This window comes from Melanerpes formicivorus, unplaced genomic scaffold (assembly GCF_026170545.1).
Source record: "Melanerpes formicivorus ecotype bairdi unplaced genomic scaffold, bMelFor1.0.p_v2 SCAF_19, whole genome shotgun sequence".
NCBI classification, from domain to species: domain Eukaryota; kingdom Metazoa; phylum Chordata; class Aves; order Piciformes; family Picidae; genus Melanerpes; species Melanerpes formicivorus.
The window spans coordinates 610397-630136 of NW_027142371.1; the positions used below are offsets into that span (position 1 = coordinate 610397).

Below are 19740 nucleotides of genomic sequence, written 5' to 3' on the forward strand. Positions count from 1 at the left end.
TCCTGCTGGCCACACTCTTCCTGATGCAGCCCAGACAGGGTGTCTGTGTCCTCTCCTGGCCTCCCTTCTCCCACCCTGCTGCAGGGCAAGGCACACCCAGCTCTGCAGGGGAAGCTGCAGGACAGAGCTGGCACCACAATGCTGGGGACAATGCCAGCACCAAGTGGCTTCTACCTGAGCTGGGCAGGAGGCCCCTGTAAGGAGGGCTGCACCAGCAGGAGATGTTCAAACCCCAGTGGTGGGGTCTCTAGGGCCTGCTGCAGTTCCCTGTGTGGTTTTCCCTATCAGAAAGGGGTCTTGGGAGCCCTCTGCTGGGGCTCAGCATGGCCTGTGGGTGCTCAGAGCAATGCTGGGGGACTTGGGGTGCTGCCCTCCTCTGGGCTGGTTGTGGGCACTGCATTTGTCCCACGGATGGTCCCAGGGCCAGCTGACAGCTCCGACTCCCACCCTGCTACACCAGCAGGCAGCAGAGTCCCCAGCAGCCCGAAGCCAGCAGCTCCACCAGGTGGCTGTGGGGACAGGGCTGCAGAAGCAGGGTCAGAGGGGGTCTGTGCACACTGGGGGATCCCTGCACCCACGCAGGGACTTACTGCATCTCTTCCTTTGCACATCGCTTCCTCCTTCAGGGGCTCCAGCCGCGGGCTCTGTGTCAAGCAGAGGAGAAATGATCCTCACTGGGACAGCTCTGAACCAGGACAACGTGGCAGGAACCCCCAGCCCGGTGTGACAGATGGGTACTGCTCTGGGGACAGTCCTGGGGCACCTCAGGGGCGTGAGCTGCACACCTATGGGGCTCAGGGGTGGACTGGGGACTTGTCAGATCGGCAAGGCCCGTGCAGAAGCCAGAGGAGGCTCAGCAGAGCTGAGGGGAGAAGGGCAGCTTTGGGGACACCAGGGATGAGCACTTTGCCAGCCTGGGTGTGGCACATGGCTGCAGCTCTGTAACAGTGCCAGGACCAAACACCAGGGCCGATGGCATGGGGAGGGGGCCCAACGGCAACCTGGCTGCAAGAAGGTGCAGGGCAGCCCCCAGGCCTCCCCTGTGGCCTCACCTTGCACTGCAGTTTCTCGATGAGCTGCTGCAGCCTGTTGATCTGTGCCAGCCACTGGCTGTTGTCCTCCACACAAACACCTGCATGGGGAAGGGCAGAGAGGTGCCATGGGAAGAGCTGCCTGGTGCCATGGCAAAAGCTTCCTCAAGACCCACAGCCCCACAAAATCCTTCTCAACCTCCCAGTTAAACCAAAAACTTGCTTTGTTTTGCTCCTCAAACTCTTCCCCACTGCTCAAGAGACACAAACTCCCCCCAGGAGCTCCAGCTGGGTGTGAGGGTCCCGGACCAGCCCCCCCTGTGCCACGCCGCTGCTGCTCCCACACCCACTGCAGGCTGCAGCAGGGCACAGCATCCCCAGGGGTGGCTGCCAGGCAGCAGCAGCTACCTGTGGTCAGCATCCCAGAGTAGGGGTCTGTTGGCGACAGGCAGAGGTTCTTCTGTGCCCTGCGCCCGCAGCGCCGGCCTGGCCTCGGGCCCAGCGAGGCCTCTGCTCTCTGCACCTCCCTCCTGAAAGAGCAAAACACCACAGGAGGGGCTGAAGCCAGCCACAGCCACGGGGCAGCTTCACAGGCAGCTGGCCAGGGGCTGGTCCTGCTGGCAGGAGCAGGAGCCCCTGCCCCGAGTGACACCAAGCTGGGTGGCAGTGTTGGTCTGCAGCAGGGCAGGGAGGCTCTGCAGAGGGGCTTGGATAGATTGGATCCGTGGCCAATGGTACCAGGAGGAGCTTCCACAAGGCCCAGTGCCAGGTCCTGCACTTGGGGCACCACAACCCCAAGCAAGGCTCCAGGCTCAGGGCAGTGTGGCTGGGAAGCTGCCTGGCAGGAAGAGACCTGGGGGTGCTGATGGACAAGCAGCTGAAGAGGAGCCAGCAGTGCCCAGGTGGCCAAGAAAGCCAAAGGCCTCCTGGCTGGGATCAGCAATGCTGTGTCCAGCAGGAGCAGGGAGGGGATTGTCCCCTGGCACTCAGCTCTGGGGAGGCCACAGCTGGAGTGTTGTGTCCAGGTTGAGGCACCTCAGTCCAAGAGAGATGTGGAGGTGCTGGAGCCAGGGCAGGGGAGGGCAAGGAAGCTGGGAAGGGCCTGGAGAAGCAATCTGGTGAAGAGCAACTGAAGGAGCTGGGGATGGTTAGTGTGAAACAGAGGAGGCTGAGGGCAGACCTCATTGCTGTCTGCAGCTGCCTGAAAGGAGGCTGTGGAGAGGCTGGGGATGGTCTCTGCTCACAGGTAATTAGTGATGGAACAAGAGGGAATGGCCTCAAGCTGTGGCTGGGGAGGTTTTGACTGGGCAGTAGGAAACATTTTTCCCAGCAGGAGTGGTCAGGGACTGGAATGTGCTGCCCAGGGAGGTGGTGCAGTCCCCAAGCCTGGCTGTGTTCCAGGGTGGTTTGGCTGTGGTGCTTGGGGCTGTGGTTCAGGGGTGAGCCCTGCAGAGCAGGGCTGTGGGTTGGACTTGGTGCTCCTGAGGCTCTTTCCCAGCCTGAAGGTTTGTGTGACTCCGAGTCGTGCCCCACGCCGCAGCACCCCCCCAGGCAGGCCCTGGGTTACCTCTCGCGTCCTGCCTGCTCCTCCACGGTGTCCACAGCGCACTCCAGCGAGCCCTGCAGGGACTGCAGCTGCTGCAGCGTCTCCCGCAGCAGGAAGCGCGTCAGGAACTGCTCCAGCTTGGAGGCGCTCTCGTAGCGCTGCGGGCAGGGGGAGAGGCTCGGTCAGGCACCGCAGCGGGGATCCCAACCCGGGGTTTGCTCACGGCCAAAGCGCGGTCTGGCTGCGTGCACAACAGCAGCCGGCACCCGTGGTCCGCAGTCCCGGCCCACAGCCCCGCAGCAGACCACGGGTGGATGCTCCCAAGCTGTGCTTCTGCAATGCCCTGCCTGCAGCTGCCAGCACTGCTCCAGCAGGGAGGAAAACTCCTTCCAGCAATCAGCAGCAGAGCCCTGGAGGTCTGCAGGGAGGCACAGGGGTGGGAGGGACCAGCTGAGGAGGAGATGATCCACAGGGCACCTGCACTGCAGAGACCTTCCCTAGGGCAGGTGACTTCTGAGGACAGACTGAAGGAGTTGGGGCTGTTCAGTCTGCAGAAGAGAAGGCTCCCAGGTGACCTCATTGTGGCCTTCCAGGATCTGAAGGGGGCTACAGGAAGGCTGGGGAGGGACTGCTCAGGATCTCAGGCAGTGCTAGGACTAGGGGGAATGGAATGAAGCTGGAGGTGGGGAGATTCAGGCTGGAGGTGAGGAGGAAGTTCTTCCCCATGAGAGTGGTGAAGCCCTGGAATGGGTTGTCCAGGGAGGTGGCTGGGGCCCTGTCCCTGGAGGTGTTTAAGGCCAGGCTGGCTGAGGCTCTGGCCAGGCTGATCTAGTGTGGGGTGTCCCTACCCATGTCAGGGGGGTTGGAACTAGATGATCCTTGTGGTCCCTTCCAACCCTGACTGATACTGTGATACTATGATACTATGATTTCTGACCAGCCCAGAGGATGAGCAGGTGACGACCAGGGAGCTGACCTTGCTCTCTGTCACCTGGGTGTAAAGGGCACTCAGTGCTGCAGGGAGTGGAGGCAGCAGGCACAAAAGCACTCACCTGCCTCTGCTGCTGCTGCTGGGACCTGGCTCAGACTAGGCTAACTGAGAAGGCTCAGAGGTTGCATGAGGGAAGCAGCTGGCACTGCCCAACTGTGGCAGCAGACTCCTTCCCCACAGCCAGCCCCTGCCCCCAGCTCCTCAGGGAACACAGGAGCCACAGGCCATCACTGTGAGCACTAAGAGACAGGACCAGCAGTGGGAGGTCAAGGAAGGAAACTCCACCTGACCCCAAGGGCTGGCTGCTCCACAGGAGATGCCAACCCCTGTTCTTCACAAGCTGAGGAGACAGGCTGGGCCAGAGTCCCCCCTGCCTTCCCCATGGGGTCCTCATGTGCCTCCAAGACCAGAAGCCAGGCTGCCTTCACCCCCCTGAGCACCATGAGCTTCCTCTTTCCTGCCCCAAACTGAGCCCAGCAGTGCCACCAGATCCCTCAGCTCACAGCTCTCCCATTCCTGCTGCTTCTTCCAACATGCAAGGAAACTGAGGAGCCTGGGTTCCAGCAGCTCTGCACAACAGCACATGGGCAGAACACTTCTGCTGCTGCTGTCAAACCTCTGTTGGGGCAGGGGGCAATGGGGAAGCTCTTCTGCACCCACAGCCAAGCCACCAGCTCAGCCCTGGGACTGCTGGCACAGCTGCAGCTGGCCAGAGGGCAAGGGGAGTGGAGGGGAGGCTCATCCCCTGTGCACTGCCCTGGCTTCCTGCTGCCATGAGGGAAGAGTGGCCACAGCCACCTCCCACCCCCCAGCCCTGGCTGGGCACAGCCCCCCAGCCGGGCACCCTGCTGCCAGTGGGTGGTCCTGGTGCCTGGCAATGAATCTCCTTGCTGTGCCAGAGGAAGAGGATGGCAGCAAAGCTGATCCTGTGCAGCCATGGGAAGCTCAGCTCCAGCTCTGCAGCTCCAGGCTCGCCCTACCCAAGCAACCTGCTTGCTCTGGTGCCCATGGCTGTGTGTTTGGGGTGTGAGGACTGTGCTGGGTGTGCTGCAGGGCTGGCTGCAGGTTGTCCTCCCTGCAGCTGTGTCGTGGTGTCAGTGTGAGCAGCTGCCTGCTCCTGTGATGGAACTCCAGTCCCTGGCATCACCCACAGAGGACATCAGGATCAGGCCCTGCCCAGGATGAAAGCTGGAGGCTGGGGAGCACTGGGAGGCTGGCTGAGCTGTGGGGCTTCTCCCCCAGCCTGGCCCTTTGGAGGGCAGATGCAGCTGGCCCCTCTGCAGGGGCAAGTGTCCATCTGCTGGGGCTGGGGGGGCACTGCTGGCCCGGGGGGGTGGGGGAGGGGGAGATGGGAGCACACCTCATCAGTGTGGCTGCAGGGGTGCTTCCTGTGGCAAGTGGCCCCTGTGAGGAAGGGGGTGACAGCATCTGCCTGCCTGCACCTCTTGGGAGTGGGCAGGGGGAGCACAGGGTCCCTGCCTGGTCCAGCCCTGTGCTGTCCCCATGGAGAGGAAGGGCTGGGGGGTGCAGGTTGCTTGGGTAGGGCGAGCCTGGAGCTGCAGAGCTGGAGCTGAGCTTCCCATGGCTGCACAGGATCAGCTTTGTTGCCATCCTCTTCCTCTGGCACAGCAAGGAGATTCATTGCCAGGCACCAGGACCACCCACTGGCAGCAGGGTGCCCGGCTGGGGGCTGTGCCCAGCCAGGGCTGGGGGGTGGGAGGTGGCTGTGGCCACTCTTCCCTCATGGCAGCAGGAAGCCAGGGCAGAGCACAGGGGATGAGCCTCCCCTCCACTCCCCTTGCCCTCTGGCCAGCTGCCATTGCCAGGCTGGAGCAGGCTGTGCTTGGAGGGCACTGGGCTCTGAAGAGGGCTTCCCCTCCTCCTGTTCCCACCCTGAAGGGGCACAGCCAGAGCCCCCCAGGGACACATCAGCATTTGAGGTGAGCACTGCGGAAAGGAGCCAGCTGCCTCCTGTCTCTCAGCCTACCAACCACAGCAGCAGGCCCAGGGGAGTGCCCCCGAGGGAGGGATGGAAATAACCATCCCCAGAGAGAGCCCAACATGCTCCTCCTGGCAAATGTTATGCCAGGGGAGGAAATCAATTGCAAAATGCAGCTCCCCTTAGCTCAGCTGCCCCTGGGCACCCCTCCCTTGGGATCCCTCCCCCAGGGATCAGTGCTGGGCCCTGTGCTCTTTAACATCTTCATTGATGATCTGGATGAGGGCATTGAGTCCATCAGCAGTAAATTTGCAGATGACACCAAGCTGGGGGCAGGAGTTGATCTGCTGGAGGGTAGAGAGGCTCTGCAGAGGGACCTGGACAGGCTGGACAGATGGGCAGAGGCCAAGGGCAGGAGATTGAACACATCCAAGTGCCAGGTACTGCACATTGGCCACAACAACCCCAGGCAGTGCTACAGGCTGGGGTCAGAGTGGCTGAGAGCAGCCAGGCAGAGAGGGACCTGGGGGTGCTGGTTGATGGTAGGCTGAACATGAGCCTGCAGTGTGCCCAGGCAGCCAAGAAGGCCAAGGGCATCCTGGCCTGCATCAGGAACAGTGTGGCCAGCAGGAGCAGGGAGGTCATTCTGCCCCTGTACACTGCACTGGTTAGGCCACACCTTGAGTCCTGTGTCCAGTTCTGGGCCCCTCAGTTTAGGAAGGAGGTTGACTTGCTGGAATGAGTCCAGAGAAGGGCAACAAAGCTGGGGAGGGGTCTGGAGCACAGCCCTGTGAGGAGAGGCTGAGGGAGCTGGGGTTGCTTAGCCTGGAGAAGAGGAGGCTCAGGGGTGACCTTCTTGCTCTCTCCAACTCCCTGAAGGGAGGTTGTAGCCAGGTGGGGGTTGGTCTCTTCTCCCAGGCAGCCAGCACCAGAACAAGAGGACACAGTCTCAGGCTGCGCCAGGGGAGGTTCAGGCTGGAGGTCAAGAGGAAGTTTTACACAGAGAGAGTGATTGCCCATGGGAATGGGCTGCCTGGGGAGGTGGTAGAGTCACCATCACTGGAGGTGCTCAGGAGGAGACTTGATGGGGTGCTTGGTGCCATGGGTTAGTTGATTGGGTGGTGCTGGATGATAGGATGGACATGATGATATTGAAGGTCTCTTCCAACCTGGTCTATTCTATTCTATTCTATTCTATTCTATTCTATTCTATTCTATTCTATTCTATTCTATTCTATTCCATTCCATTCCATTCCATTCCATTCCATTCCATTCCATTCCATTCCATTCCAACAAGCACAACCCTCCTGTGCCAGGTGCTGCACCAGGCAGGTCAAAGCCCTGCTCTTCCCAGGTGAGGAGGGAAGTGGGGCCAGGCTGCCCCCACCCCCATCCCCACACTTCTGCTTTGGGTGTTGTGCAGAGAGCAGTGCAGGCAACAGGCAGCTGCAGAGCAGAGGACTGGGGTGGGGGGGACCTGAGTGGTGCTTCTCAGACCCTAGTGAGACCCCCAGGTAAAAGAGCAGGAAAGAAGGATTCAGTTGTCTGGAGTTGAGTCCAGGTGACTCTGGACTCAGCACAGCACAGACAGGGCCCTGGTGGGGCAGGGCCAGAGGAGGCCACAGCACTGCTGGGAGGGCTGGAAGCCCTCTGCTGTGAGGCCAGGCTGGAAGGGTTGGGGTTGTTCAGCCTGCAGAAGAGAAGGCTCCAGACCTTCTGGTGGCCTTGCAGTGCTTCAAGGGCTGATCAAAAGCTGGGGACAGAAGCTCAACCCAGCACTGCACTGTTTTGCTCCCAGCAAGGACTGGTGGAAGGGAGTCATGGGGGAAATAGAACAGAATGGAATTAACCAGGCTGGAAAAGACATTTGAGCTCATCAAGTCCAACCTGTCACCCAGCACCTCCTGACAACTAAACCGTGGCACCAAGTGACTCATCCAGGCTCTTCCTAAACACCTCCAGGGATGGTGACTCCACCACCTCCCTGGGCAGCACATCCCAATGGCCAATCTCTCTTTCTGAGAAGAATTTCTTCCAAACATCCAGCCTGAACCTCCCCTGGCACAGCTTGAGACTGTGTCCTCTTGTTCTGGTGCTGCTTGCCTGGGAGAAGACACCAACCCCCACCTGGCTACAGCCTCCCTTCAGGGAGTTGGAGAGAGCAAGAAGGTCTCCCCTGAGCCTCCTCTTCTCCAGGCTAAGCAACCCCAGCTCCCTTAGCCTCTCCTCACAGGGCTGTGCTCCAGACCCCTCCCCAGCCTCCTTGCCCTCCTCTGGACACATTAACTCAGCAAGCATGAGGCAAGGCTCTTAGGTCATATTTCAGCTCCCTGGGCCCAGATGAGGACCCCAAGCCTGCCAAGAGCTGCTCTGATTCTGCTTTTGAGGGCCTCTAAGCTCTGGTCAGAGTGAGATAGATGACTGCAGAGCTCCTACCAAGGGAGAAATAGGAGCACCTGACTTGGAGAGGAGCTTCTGAGCTGCTCTGCAGTGTCTGAAGACAGGGGAATGGGACACCCTGGGCACACAGGTGCCCTGTGAGAAACATCAGGCTGCTTCCCAAGGCATGCCCACAGCTCACTTCTTCCTCTGATGTTCCTACCCTGTGAATGCAACACTCAGCCACAAGACAAGCTTCAATTAGAGCCCACTGCAGGGTGGCCAGCATGGCCAGAGCAGGGCCACAGGCATGAGCAGAGGGCTGGAGCTGCTCTGCTATGGAGACAGACTGAGGGAGTTGGGGTTGTGCAGGCTGGAGAAGAGAAGGCTCTGAGGAGACCTAATTGTGGCCTTCCAGGATCTGCAGGGGGCTACAGGAAAGCTGGGGAGGGACTTTTGAGGGAGTCAGGGAGTGATAGGACTGGGGGGGATGGAGCAGAACTAGGAATGGGGAGATTCAGCTTGGATATGAGGAAGAAGTTGTTGCCCATGAGGGTGGTGAGAGCCTGGCACAGGTTGCCCAGGGAGGTGGTGGAAGCCTCCTGCCTGGAGGTGTTTGCAGCCAGGCTGGATGTGGCTGTGAGCAACCTGCTGTAGTGTGAGGTGTCCCTGGCCATGGCAGGGGGGTTGGGACTGGCTGAGCCTTGAGGTCCCTTCCAACCCTGACAATGCTGTGATACTTTTATCAGTCTAAGTTGTAGTTGATAAACTACAGCAGCAGGAGTGAGAGAACTTGGAGCAAAACCTGCTCTCCTCTGGAGCAAAACCTGCTGTCCTCTGGAGCAAGCTGCTCTCCTCTGGAGCAAAACCTGCTCTCCTCTGGAGCAAAACCTGCTCTCCTCTGGAGCAAAACCTGCTCTCCTCTGGAGCAAAACCTGCTCTCCTCTGGAGCAAAACCTGCTCTCCTCTGGAGCAAGCTGCTCTCCTCTGGAGCAAAACCTGCTCTCCTCTGGAGCAAGCTCCTCTCTACCCTCTCTCCCTGACAAGGCATCTTTCCTTTACCATGTCCTGCCAGCTCAGCCAGGAAGGATGGCAGCACAGGGACCCCTGATGCCCTGGTTTCCCTCTGCCAACCTGTGGACACACACCAAAGCCCAGGAGCAGGTTGGCTGCCCAACCCCTACAGTAACCACAGTCACTGACACAGTGAGCAGGCCAAAGCTGGCCTGCATTCCCCCTGCTTTCTCTCAGTGTCTGTCCTGCAGTCAGCAATGCTCCTGGCAAGCAACAGATCCAGGAGCCTGCCAGCAAGGTGACACAGCACTGAGCCACACTGGGTACCCAGCCTGAGGTGGGAATCCTGAATACCAAAGAGGCTTTTGGCAGCACTGCTCTAAACCACAGCTCCCAAGCACAGAGCTGCAGCAGCTCCCTCTGAGCTTTCCTCTCATCTCTCTCTCTCTCCCCACTGTGGCTCATCCCCCTGGCAAGCCCAGCACATCTCTTAGGCTCTGCTTTTGTTAGCTTAGCACTCTTTGTTCTGCTTCTCAAGTGGGCTTGGATCTACATCAGCCTGTCTGCAGCCATGGGTGCAGGGGTGAGCAGTCCTGAGGCAGCAGAAGCAAGGAACTGCCAAAGATAGACCAGGCCCTAACCAAGAGATCAGAGAATCACAGAACTGGCAGGGCTGGAAGGGACCTCAAGGCTCAGCCAGTTCCAAGCCCCCTGCCATGGGCAGGGACACCTCACACCACAGCAGGTTGCTCACAGCCACATCCAGCCTGGCTGCAAACACCTCCAGGCAGGAGGCTTCCACCACCTCCCTGGGCAGCCTGTGCCAGGCTCTCACCACCCTCATGGGGAACAACTTCTTCCTCACATCCAATTTCAATCTCCCCATTTCTAGTTTTGCTCCATCCTCCCCAGTCCTATCACCCCCTGACACCCTCAAAAGTCCCTCCCCAGCATTCTTGGAGCCCCCTGCAGATCCTGGAAGGCCACAATTAGGTCTCCTCAGAGCCTTCTCTTCTGCACTCTGCACAACCCCAACTCCTTCAGCCTGTCTCCAGAGCAGAGCAGCTCCAGCCCTCTGCTCATGCTGTGCTTCAGCTGGTGAGACCCAGCTCAAGTCAGAGATCACAGAACCCCAGCATGGTGAGGGCTGGAAGGGAGCTCTGGGGACCATCAAGTCCACCCCCCCTGCTAAAGCAGGGGCCCCACAGCAGCTTGCCCAGGAGCACAATGCCCAGGTGGGGTTGGAATCTCTCCAGAGCTGGAGACTCCACAACCTCCCTGGGCAGCCTGCTCCAGGCCTCCAGCAGCCTCACAGCCAAGAAGCTTCCTCCCTCTCTTTCCTCCTCAGGAGCCAGACAAAGCTCTCAAATGCAGCCTGGAGAAAGCAGGCAGGGACTGCAGGTCCTTCAACACCTGCTGGCTGCAGGGCCCTGCTCTGGAAGCAGAGCTGCATGCTGAGGGCTGCTGGTGCAGGCAGTTTGCTCAGCACACAGCATGGCTGCACCTGCAGCAAAGCAGCTCCCTGGGACAGAGTTTGATTCAGCTCTTCCAGAAGGCTGGTCTCTGTGCCAAGCTGGAGCCACCAGTCCTCAGCCATGGGGGCTCAAGGGGTGTTGGAATCAAGAGAAAGGAGGGACAGATGTGTCCTAGGAAATCCCTGCCCTGGCTCAGAGAGCTGTGAGCTCTGCTGGCTAAAGGCCTACCTAACAAACCCACTGCCCCCATAATCACCCACAGCATGGAGGCTCACTCTGCAAGTCCAGAGGCAGGGATACACTCAGTCACAGCAGGTCAGAAAGCAGCATTCATCATCTCTGCCAGCTCTGGCAGCAGCAGATGTCCCACAGTGCTGCCAGGACCCTCAGCACAGGCCTGCAGCACTGCCCTCTCCTACCTCCTCCCAGCTCAGAGCCCAGCAGGCCAGGGAGGGGAATGGAATGGAATGGAATGGAATGGAATGGAATGGAATGGAATGGAATAAACCAGGTTGGAAGAGACCTCCAAGATCATCCAGTCCAACCTGTCACCCAACACCATCTAATCAGCTAAACCATGGCACCCAGCACCCCATCCAGTCTCCTTCTAAACCCCTCCAGTGATGGGGACTCCACCACCTCCCTGGGCAGCACATCCCAATGGCCAATCTCTCCCTCTATGAAGAATTTCTTCCTAACCTCCAACCTGAACCTCCCCTGGCACAGCTTGAGACTGTGTCCTCTTGTTCTGGTGCTGCTTGCCTGGGAGAAGAGACCAACCTCTGCCTGTCTACAACCTCCCTTCAGGGAGTTGGAGAGAGCAAGAAGGTCTCCCCTGAGCCTCCTCTTCTCCAGGCTAAGCAACCCCAGCTCCCTCAGCCTCTCCTCACAGGGCTGTGCCCCAGACCCCTCCCCAGCTTTGTTGCCCTTCTCTGGACACCTTCCAGCATCTCAACATCTTTCCTAACCTGAGGAGCCCAGAACTGGACACAGGACTCAAGGTGTGGCCTGGGCAGAGCTGAGTACAGGGGCACAATGACTTCCCTGCTCCTGCTGGCCACACTGTTCCTAATGCAGGCCAGGATACCATTTGCCCTCTTGGCCCCCTGGGCACACTGCTGGCTCATGTTCAGCTGCTATCAACCACTACCCCCAGGTCCCTCTCTGCCTGGCAGCTCTCAGCCACTCTGACCCCAGCCTGTAGCTCTGCCTGGGGTTGCTGTGGCCAAAGTGCAGCCCCTGGCACTTGGACTTGCTGAATGCCATCCTGTTGGACTCTGCCCACCTGAGTGTGGGGCAGGATGATGCCCTTCACCTGCTCTCTACCACGCCCCAAACCTCCACAGGGAAGGGAGAGAGGCTGAGCCCTTCCCATGGCTGTCAAACAGCATCAGCCCCCAGCACCTGGCTTATCCATCTCACACACTGCAGATGCTGAGGGGCTGCTGCTGCCCCAGGAGGGTCCCTTCCAGCACTGGCCACTGCTACTTGTGGCTGCACACAGCCTGTGGCCAGTGCTCTGCAGGGCTCTGCTCATCAACACAGGGCAGGGAGGTCACAAGGCAGGAGGCTGCAGGCCCTAATTAGCAGTCTGCAATCTGCCTTCCATCAGAAGCAGCTGCAGGGAGCATTCACTGCAGGGGTGGCCCTGGCACAAGGCTGGGAGTCAATGAATTCACCATCTCCTACCTTCCCCCAGGGCAGCCTCCCCCTGCCCCTCCAGCAGCCAGCTCCTGCTGCTGTGAGCAGAGCTGTGCTGGGCACAAGCTGCTGGACTCAGTCCCCAGCAGGCTCAGCCCTGGAGGCCCCACTTGGCACCTTGGCACCACCCTTCTTCATGGAGAAGGCCTTGCTTTGGCTCACAGACAGAACAGGGTCCTCAGGCAGGACACAGAACCACAGAACATTAGGGCTTGGAAGGGACCTCTGGAGATCACTGAATGCAACCCCCCTGCCAGAACAGGATCACCCAAAGCAGCTCACACAGGAACACATCCAGGTGGGCTTTGAAAGCCTCCAGGGATGGAGACTCCACCACCTCTCTGGACAGCCTGCTCCAGTGCTCTGCTCCCCACAAAGCACAGAAGTTCCTTTTCAGGTGGAGATGGAACTTCCTGGGTTCAGCTTTATGCCCACTGCCTCTTGTCCTGCCACTGGGGAACACTGAGAAGAACCTGGCCCCATCTCCTTGACACCCATCCCTAGGTACTTGTAAGCATAAGATCCCCCTCAGGCTCCTCCAGGCTAACCAGCCCCAGCTCTCTCAGCCTCTCTCACAGCTCTTTGGGCTCTCTCCAGCAACTTTGTCCTTCCTGAGCTGGGGATTCCAGAGCTGGACACAGCAGAGGTGGGGAGAGCCTCCCTCAAGCTGCTGGCCACACTCCTCTCAGTGCATCCCAGGATGCCATGAGGGCACAGTGCTGGCTCATGGTCACCCTGGTGCCTGCCTGGACACCCAGAACTGGAGGGCTGAGCCCAGAGAGTGGTGGTGAATGGTGCCACAGCCAGCTGGCAGCCAGGCCCCAGTGCTGTGCCCCAGGGATCAGTGCTGGGCCCTGTGCTCTTTAACATCTTCAGTGATGACCTGGATGAGGGGATTGAGTCAGTCATCAGCAAGTTTGCAGATGACACCAAGTTAGGAGCAGATGTTGGTCAGTTAGAGGGCAGAAGGGCTCTGCAGAGGGACCTTGCCAGGCTGGGCAGATGGGCAGAGCCCAACAGAATGGCATTCAACAAGTCCAAGTGCCAGGTGCTGCACATTGGCCACAGCAACCCCAGGCAGAGCTACAGGCTGGGGGCAGAGTGGCTGAGAGCTGCCAAACAGAGAGGGACCTGGGAGTGCTGATTGACAGCAGCTGAACATGAGCCAGCAGTGTGCCCACATGGCCAAGGGGGCCAATGGCATCCTGGCCTGCATTAGGAAGAGTGTGGCCAGCAGGAGCAGGGAAGTCATTGTGCCCCTGTACTCTGCCTTGGTTAGGCCACACCTTGAGTCCTGTGTCCAGTTCTGGGCCCCTCAAGTTTAGGAAGGAGATTGAGAGACTTGAAGGTGTCCAGAGAAGGGCAACAAGGCTGGGGAGAGGCCTTGAGCACAGCCCTGGGAGGAGAGGCTGAGGGAGCTGGGGTTGCTTAGCCTGGAGAAGAGGAGGCTCAGGGGAGGCCTCATTGCCCTCTACAAATACCTGAGGGGAGGTTGTAGCCAGGTGGGGGTTGGTCTCTTCTGCCAGGCAAGCAGCACCAGAACAAGAGGACACAGTCTCAAGCTGTGCCAGGGGAGGTTTAGACTCGAGGTGAGGAGGAAGTTCTTCACCGAGCGAGTCGTTCGTCATTGGAATGTGCTGCCCAGGGAGGTGGTGGAGTCCCCATCCCTGGAGGTGCTCAAGAGGGGATTGGATGTGGCACTTGGTGCCATGGTCTAGTCATGGGGTCTGTGGTGACAGGTTGGACTCAATGATCCTTGGGGTCATTTCCAACCTTAGTGACACTGTGATACTGTGAACCTTTTCCTCAGGACTCTGCAAGGAGTCTCCACCAAGCTGTTGGAACCACCACTGCCAGAGCCCTACAAGGAAGATGTCTCCAGAGCACAAAGGCATCAGCTCTACCCTGCTTATGCCCCAGCACCATGCCCCCTGCTCCAGGCATGCTGCAGGCGGTGCTGCTGCAGCCCCCACTGCACATGGGGATGAGTGAAGCATGCAGAGGCCACCCCCCAAATCTGGGAGTACCACACTGACACCCAGGTTCAAGTGGAAGATCACCACAGCTTCTGCCCCACACCCACCTGCCTCACCCCCCTTCCCCTGCTCCCATCCTTACCAGCTTGGTTTTGTCCATGGCTGCCAGGACTGCAGAGTTGAGAGTTTCCAGGGCAGAGAGCACATTCCTGTATTCTCCAAGATAGGCTGAGAAATAATCTGGAGCAGGAGAAAGGATCATGGTGAGCTTCCTGAGCACCTCCACCTCTGCCCTGCGCCTGCTGCTCCCCACACACAGCTCAGCACTGCAGAGGGCCATCCATGCTGCTCCCCAGGGTCACACTCCCACCCAGACTGAAAGGAAGACTCCCTCTCTATCCTCAGGGACACAGCCCCTTGACCTGGACAGACTGAAGAACTGAGTGGAGGAAAACCTCATGGAGGTCAACACAGGGCAAGTGTAGAGTCCTGCACCTGGGGAGGAACAACCTCCTGCAGCACTGCAGGTGAGGGGGCACCTGCTGGGAAGCAGCTGTGTGGAGAAGGACCTGGCAGTGCTGGGGGACAGCAGGTTCACCATGATCCAGCAATGTGCTCCTGTGGCCAAGAAGGCCAATGGTGTCCTGGGCTGCATGCAGAAGAGTGTGGCCAGCAGCTCAAGGGAGGTTAACAACTCACCCTAGTGAGGCCACATCTGCAGCACTGAGTCCAGTTCTGAGCTCCCCAGTTCAAGAGAGAGAGGGAACTGCTGGAGAGAGCCCAGCAGAGGCTACAAAGATGCTGAGGGGCCTGGAGCAGCTCTGTGAGGAGGAAAGGCTGAGAGCCCTGGGGCTGAGAGCCTGGAGTAGAGCAGCCCCAGAGAGGGATCTGCTCAATGCTCAGCAAGAGCTAAAGGGTGAGGGGCAAGGGGATAAGACCAGACTCTTTTCATTGGTGCCCAGAGACAGGATAAGGAACAAAGGGCACAAACTGGAACCCAGAGTCTTCCATCTCAACAGGAGGAGAAACTTTTTTCCTGTGAGGGTGCTGGAGCCCTGGAGCAGGCTGCCCAGAGAGCTTGTGGAGTCTCCTTCCCTGCAGAGATTCCAAACCCACCTGGGCATTGTGATCCAGGACAAGCTGCTGTGGGTGCCTTGCTTTAGCAGGGGGGTTGGACTGGATGAACCCCAGAGGTCCTTTCTAACCCCTCCAGTGCTGGGGTTCTGGGGTGCCCTCTGTGCTGGCATTCAGGCAGGGGGACTGCCCAGTGCTGCCCAGGTCAGACACACACAGAGCCCCACCACAGGAGGAAGCCCTCCAAGGCAGCAACATCCCCCAACTTACCACACAACTTTTCTGTGTCCACATTACTGCAAGAGACAAGAAGAAGAAAAAGGATAAACAGGAAAACAAACTGTTAGATGGTGAGGCTGGCTCAGGAGAAACAGCTGTGGTGAGCAGGGTCTTGAGGGCCTGCCTGGAGCCCCCCAAGTGCATTCCCTGGAGCCCCCCAAGTGCATTCCCTGCTCCTCTCATCTATTTACAAAGGCTGGATTAGCAAAAAGAACCACACAAAAGCTGCAGCAGTGCAGAGCCAGCAGCTCAGGAGCCATGGCCAGCAGCTCAGGGGCCATGGCCAGCAGCTCTGGAGCCATGGAGAGGCTGCAGAGCATCCCCTTTGCTTCAGCAGCTGCAGGAGCAGGCAAAGATGCTGCAACAACAAACACCTCCTGGAGCTGGAACGTGCTGGGAAAGCATCTGTGAGAGCAGGATGGCTTCAGGGCCCATGAGAGAGGTTGCTCCTGCCACAAAGGACATTAGAGGAGGGATCTGGGCCCAAAAGCCTGGAGGCTCCCTGTCCCTGTTGGGTAAGAGGGAGCACTGCACCGGAGTGCCGAGGCTGGCAGCCCTGCAGGCCTGGGGCAGGGCTCTCTTGCTAACAAAGGTGCTGCTGGGGAGGAGAGGGAGGAGGAAATGTCCAGAAACAGCTGCCTGCTTGCAGGAGGGGATGTCAGGCAGAACCATGGGTTCACATGAAGCTGTCAGATCCCCTCAGGTGGCCAAAGCCACTGAGGCAGAGCTGCTTGAGCTGCAGGGCAAGATCCTGGGCTATTGTTCATTCAAATCAGCCTCTGCCCACCAAGCTCTACTGGCTCAAGTCTCAAAGCCCCCTAAATGACCACAACCATGTTTAATCCTGATTGGGAAAGTGGAAGACAGCAGAACAGAGTTTCTGAAGGCTTTAAGTGCTGCCACACATGAGGAACTGGTGCTACCTGGAGCTTGCTGGGCTCCAAGTGCAAGGAGAGCTGCAGTGCCACTGCCCAGGGGATGTCAGAACACTGCCCCACTGCCCTGTCCCTTCCTCTGACACTGCTCAGGGGGGCAATGGGGGAAAATCAGCCTGAGGTGAAATGAGAGGAGAGTGGGTGAGATGTGCAAAATGCCAGGAATAAGTGGAGTCATTTAAGGAAAATCTTCCCCCAGCTTCCCCCTCCCCCCCAAATCAAAGCCTGGTTTCTCATCTCTCTTTTCTGCTGGGCTTCTACTTTGTGCACTTCCACAACAGGCTGTGCTTCAAACCCTGAAGGTGTTTTGGTGTGAGAGGTCATCTCAGAGCCCTGCCAGGGGCACTGCAGACCCCTCTGCTAAGTAAAGTGCATCAGGCAGCCCCTCAGGGCAGTGTCAGGCTGTGCTTTGGCTCAGCTATTTTGAGCCCCTCACCGCAGGACCTGCTGGAGGCAGGGCTCTGGCAGGCTGTCCTGGCACTGCTGACTGCTTTGGACATGGATAAAGAACTCCCAAAGCCTCCCTTGGGATGCAATACAGATACTCAGCAAAACCACAGCCCCATCTTCTGCCAGCTCCACTCCATCAAACTTCACTGAGCCCATCTCTGAGCAGCTCCCTGCAGCTGACCACGGCTCTGCTAGGCACTGATGGGGCCCTGAAGCACAAATTCTACACAGGAAAAAGGTCTTCTTGCTCCTGCTTAATTCTTCCCCTTGCTTCTGAAAGCTGCCTGCAGCCTGCAGAGCCACAGCTGCTGCACAGCCACAAGAGAGCTGGCCCTGCAGCACCCTTGGCCCTGCAGCACCCTTGGCCCTGCAGCATCCACGGCACTGCTGGCTCAAACCATGCCCCAGGGCAACAGCGACAGCCACTGGTCCCCATCCAAGAGCTGGGGTGCAGAGATAAGCCTCCAAAACTCACAGTGCCACACACAATGCATACACCACCCAGGCCTCTGCATCTGTGCCCAGGGAGAACCGGGGGCTGGGATTGGTTTGACCAGGAAGAAGAATGTGAGGCAGGCCTGTGGATGTGGTCTGCCTGGACCTCAGCAAGGCCTTTGACACCGTCCCCCACAGCAAACTCCTGGCCAAGCTGTCAGCCCCTGGCTTGGACAGCAGCAGCTCTGAACTGGGTTAGGAACTGGCTGGAGGCTGAGCCCAGAGAGTGATGGTGAATGGTGCCACAGCCAGCTGGCAGCCAGGCACCAGTGGTGTGCCCCAGGGAGCAGTGCTGGGCCCTGTGCTCTTTAACATCTTCATTGATGATCTGGATGAGGGCATTGAGTCCATCAGCAGTAAATTTGCTGATGACACCAAGCTGGGGGCAGGAGTTGATCTGCTGGAGGGTGGAGAGGCTCTGCAGAGGGACCTGGACAGGCTGGACAGATGGGCAGAGGCCAAGGGCAGGAGATTGAACACATCCAAGTGCCAGGTTCTGCACATTGGCCACAACAACCCCATGCAGTGCTACAGGCTGGGGTCAGGGTGGCTGAGAGCAGCCAGGCAGAGAGGGACCTGGGGGTGCTGGTCGATGGTAGGCTGAACAGGAGCCTGCAGTGTGCCCAGGCAGCCAAGAGGGCCAAGGGCATCCTGGCCTGCATCAGGAACAGTGTGGCCAGCAGGAGCAGGGAGGTCATTCTGCCCCTGTACACTGCACTGGTTAGGCCACACCTCGAGTCCTATGTCCAGTTCTGGGCCCCTCAGGTTAGGAAGGAGGTTGACTTGCTGGAAGGTGTCCAGAGAAGGACAACGAAGTTGCTGAGGGGTTTGGAGCACAGCCCTGTGAGGAGAGGCTGAGGGAGCTGGGGCTGCTTAGCCTGGAGGAGACTCAGGGGTGACCTTATTGCTCTCTACAACTACCTTAAGGGGGGCTGTAGACAGGCAGAGGTTGGTCTCTTCTCCCAGGCAGCCAGTACCAGAACAAGAGGACACAGTCTCAGGCTGCACCAGGGGAGGTTCAGGCTGGAGGTCAGGAAGAAGTTCTACACAGAGAGAGTGATTGCCCATTGGAATGGGCTGCCAGGGGAGGTGGTGGAGTCACCATCGCTGGAGGTGTTCAGGAGGAGACTTGACAGGGTGCTTGGTGCCATGGGTTAGTTGATTAGGTGGTGTTGGATGATAGGTTGGACTTGATGATCTTGAATGTCTCTTCCAACCTGGTTTATTCTATTCTAAGAAGAGGCCACCAGCTCAACCCACAGCCCATTCCCCACCACAGTTTTGGGGAGCTGGGATCCAGCTGACAAAGAGCTACAATCAAATCCAACCTTTTGGCTCGCAAGGTGAAGCCAGAGATGATCAAAAACTCTTTGTCTTGGCTGTTTGCTGCTGAAGCTGCACCAGGGGAGGTTTAGGCTGGATGCTGGGAAGAAGTTCTTCCCAGCAAGAGAGATTGGCCACTGGGATGTGCTGCCCAGGGAGGTGGTGGAGTCCCCATCCCTGGAGGTCTTTAGGAAGAGCCTGGATGAGGCACTTGGTGCCATGGTTTAGTTGATTAGATGGTGCTGGGTGATAGGTTGGACTGGATGATCTGGAAGGTGGAGCTGCTGGGGAGGAGCAGCTGAGGGACCTGGGGGTGTTTAGTCTGGAGAACAGAAGGTCAAAAGGAGACCTCATTGCTCTCTCCAACACCTCAAAGGAGGTTGCAGTGAGGTGGGGGTTTGGTCTCTTCTCCCTAGGATCAGGTGCTAAGAGAGGAAATGGCCTGGAATTGTGCCAGGGGAGGGTGAGGTTGGAGATGAGGAAAAATGTCTTTGCTGCAAGAGTGGTCAGGGACTGGAGCCCCTACCCCTGGAGGTGTTCAAGAAAGGTGTGGCCATGGCACTTGGAGCCATGGTTTGATAGCCACAGTGGCTTTGGGTGGCTGGCTGGACTGGATCACCTTGGGAGGTCTTTTCCAACCCAAATAACTCTGTGGTTCTGTACAGAACCTGCGTGTCAAACCCCCACCCAGCCTGCAGGGCTGCAGCAGGCTCTGCTCTGCTCCTCTCTGCCATCCCCTCTGCCACTCCAAGACAAGAGCCATCCTCTGCCTCCAAAGCACTCCTCTGGAGACTCTCCACACTCCCCCATGGCTGTATTTTGACTGCTCAAACCAGTGGTTAACTGTAATGAAGCTTGAGCTGCTGCTGAAGGATCTTGTCAGGAGTGTGCTGCGGGGATGCTGTCAGCATGTGCCTGGAATTTGTGGCAGAAGCCAGCAACCAGCTGCAGAGAAGCAGAGGGGAAATGTTTGATTCCTCCCATTGATGACAGTGGGCACCCCTGCTGCCATTACAGGGCTGCTTTCCAAGCCTGGCCAGTGTGGGGGGTTGAAGTTTCCCCCCCAACATTAACTGTTGCCAGACCAACTCGGTTAGAAGCACACCCAGAGTGTTTCCTATCACCCTCTCTG

General features: G+C 58.6%; 1 protein-coding gene across 1 annotated transcript in view; it reads right to left on the reverse strand.

The window, feature by feature from the left end:
* NECAB3 (N-terminal EF-hand calcium binding protein 3) overlaps window positions 1–19740 on the reverse strand; it is a 42291-nt gene that overhangs the window by 7927 nt on the left and 14624 nt on the right. The window contains exons 4-9 of the mRNA XM_068149747.1: window positions 15397–15422; window positions 14195–14292; window positions 2599–2735; window positions 1440–1561; window positions 1053–1132; window positions 591–644 (exon numbers count right to left, since the gene is read on the reverse strand). Coding sequence (XP_068005848.1) covers window positions 591–644; window positions 1053–1132; window positions 1440–1561; window positions 2599–2735; window positions 14195–14292; window positions 15397–15422 — 517 coding nt within the window. The remainder of the gene's footprint in view (window positions 1–590; window positions 645–1052; window positions 1133–1439; window positions 1562–2598; window positions 2736–14194; window positions 14293–15396; window positions 15423–19740) is intronic.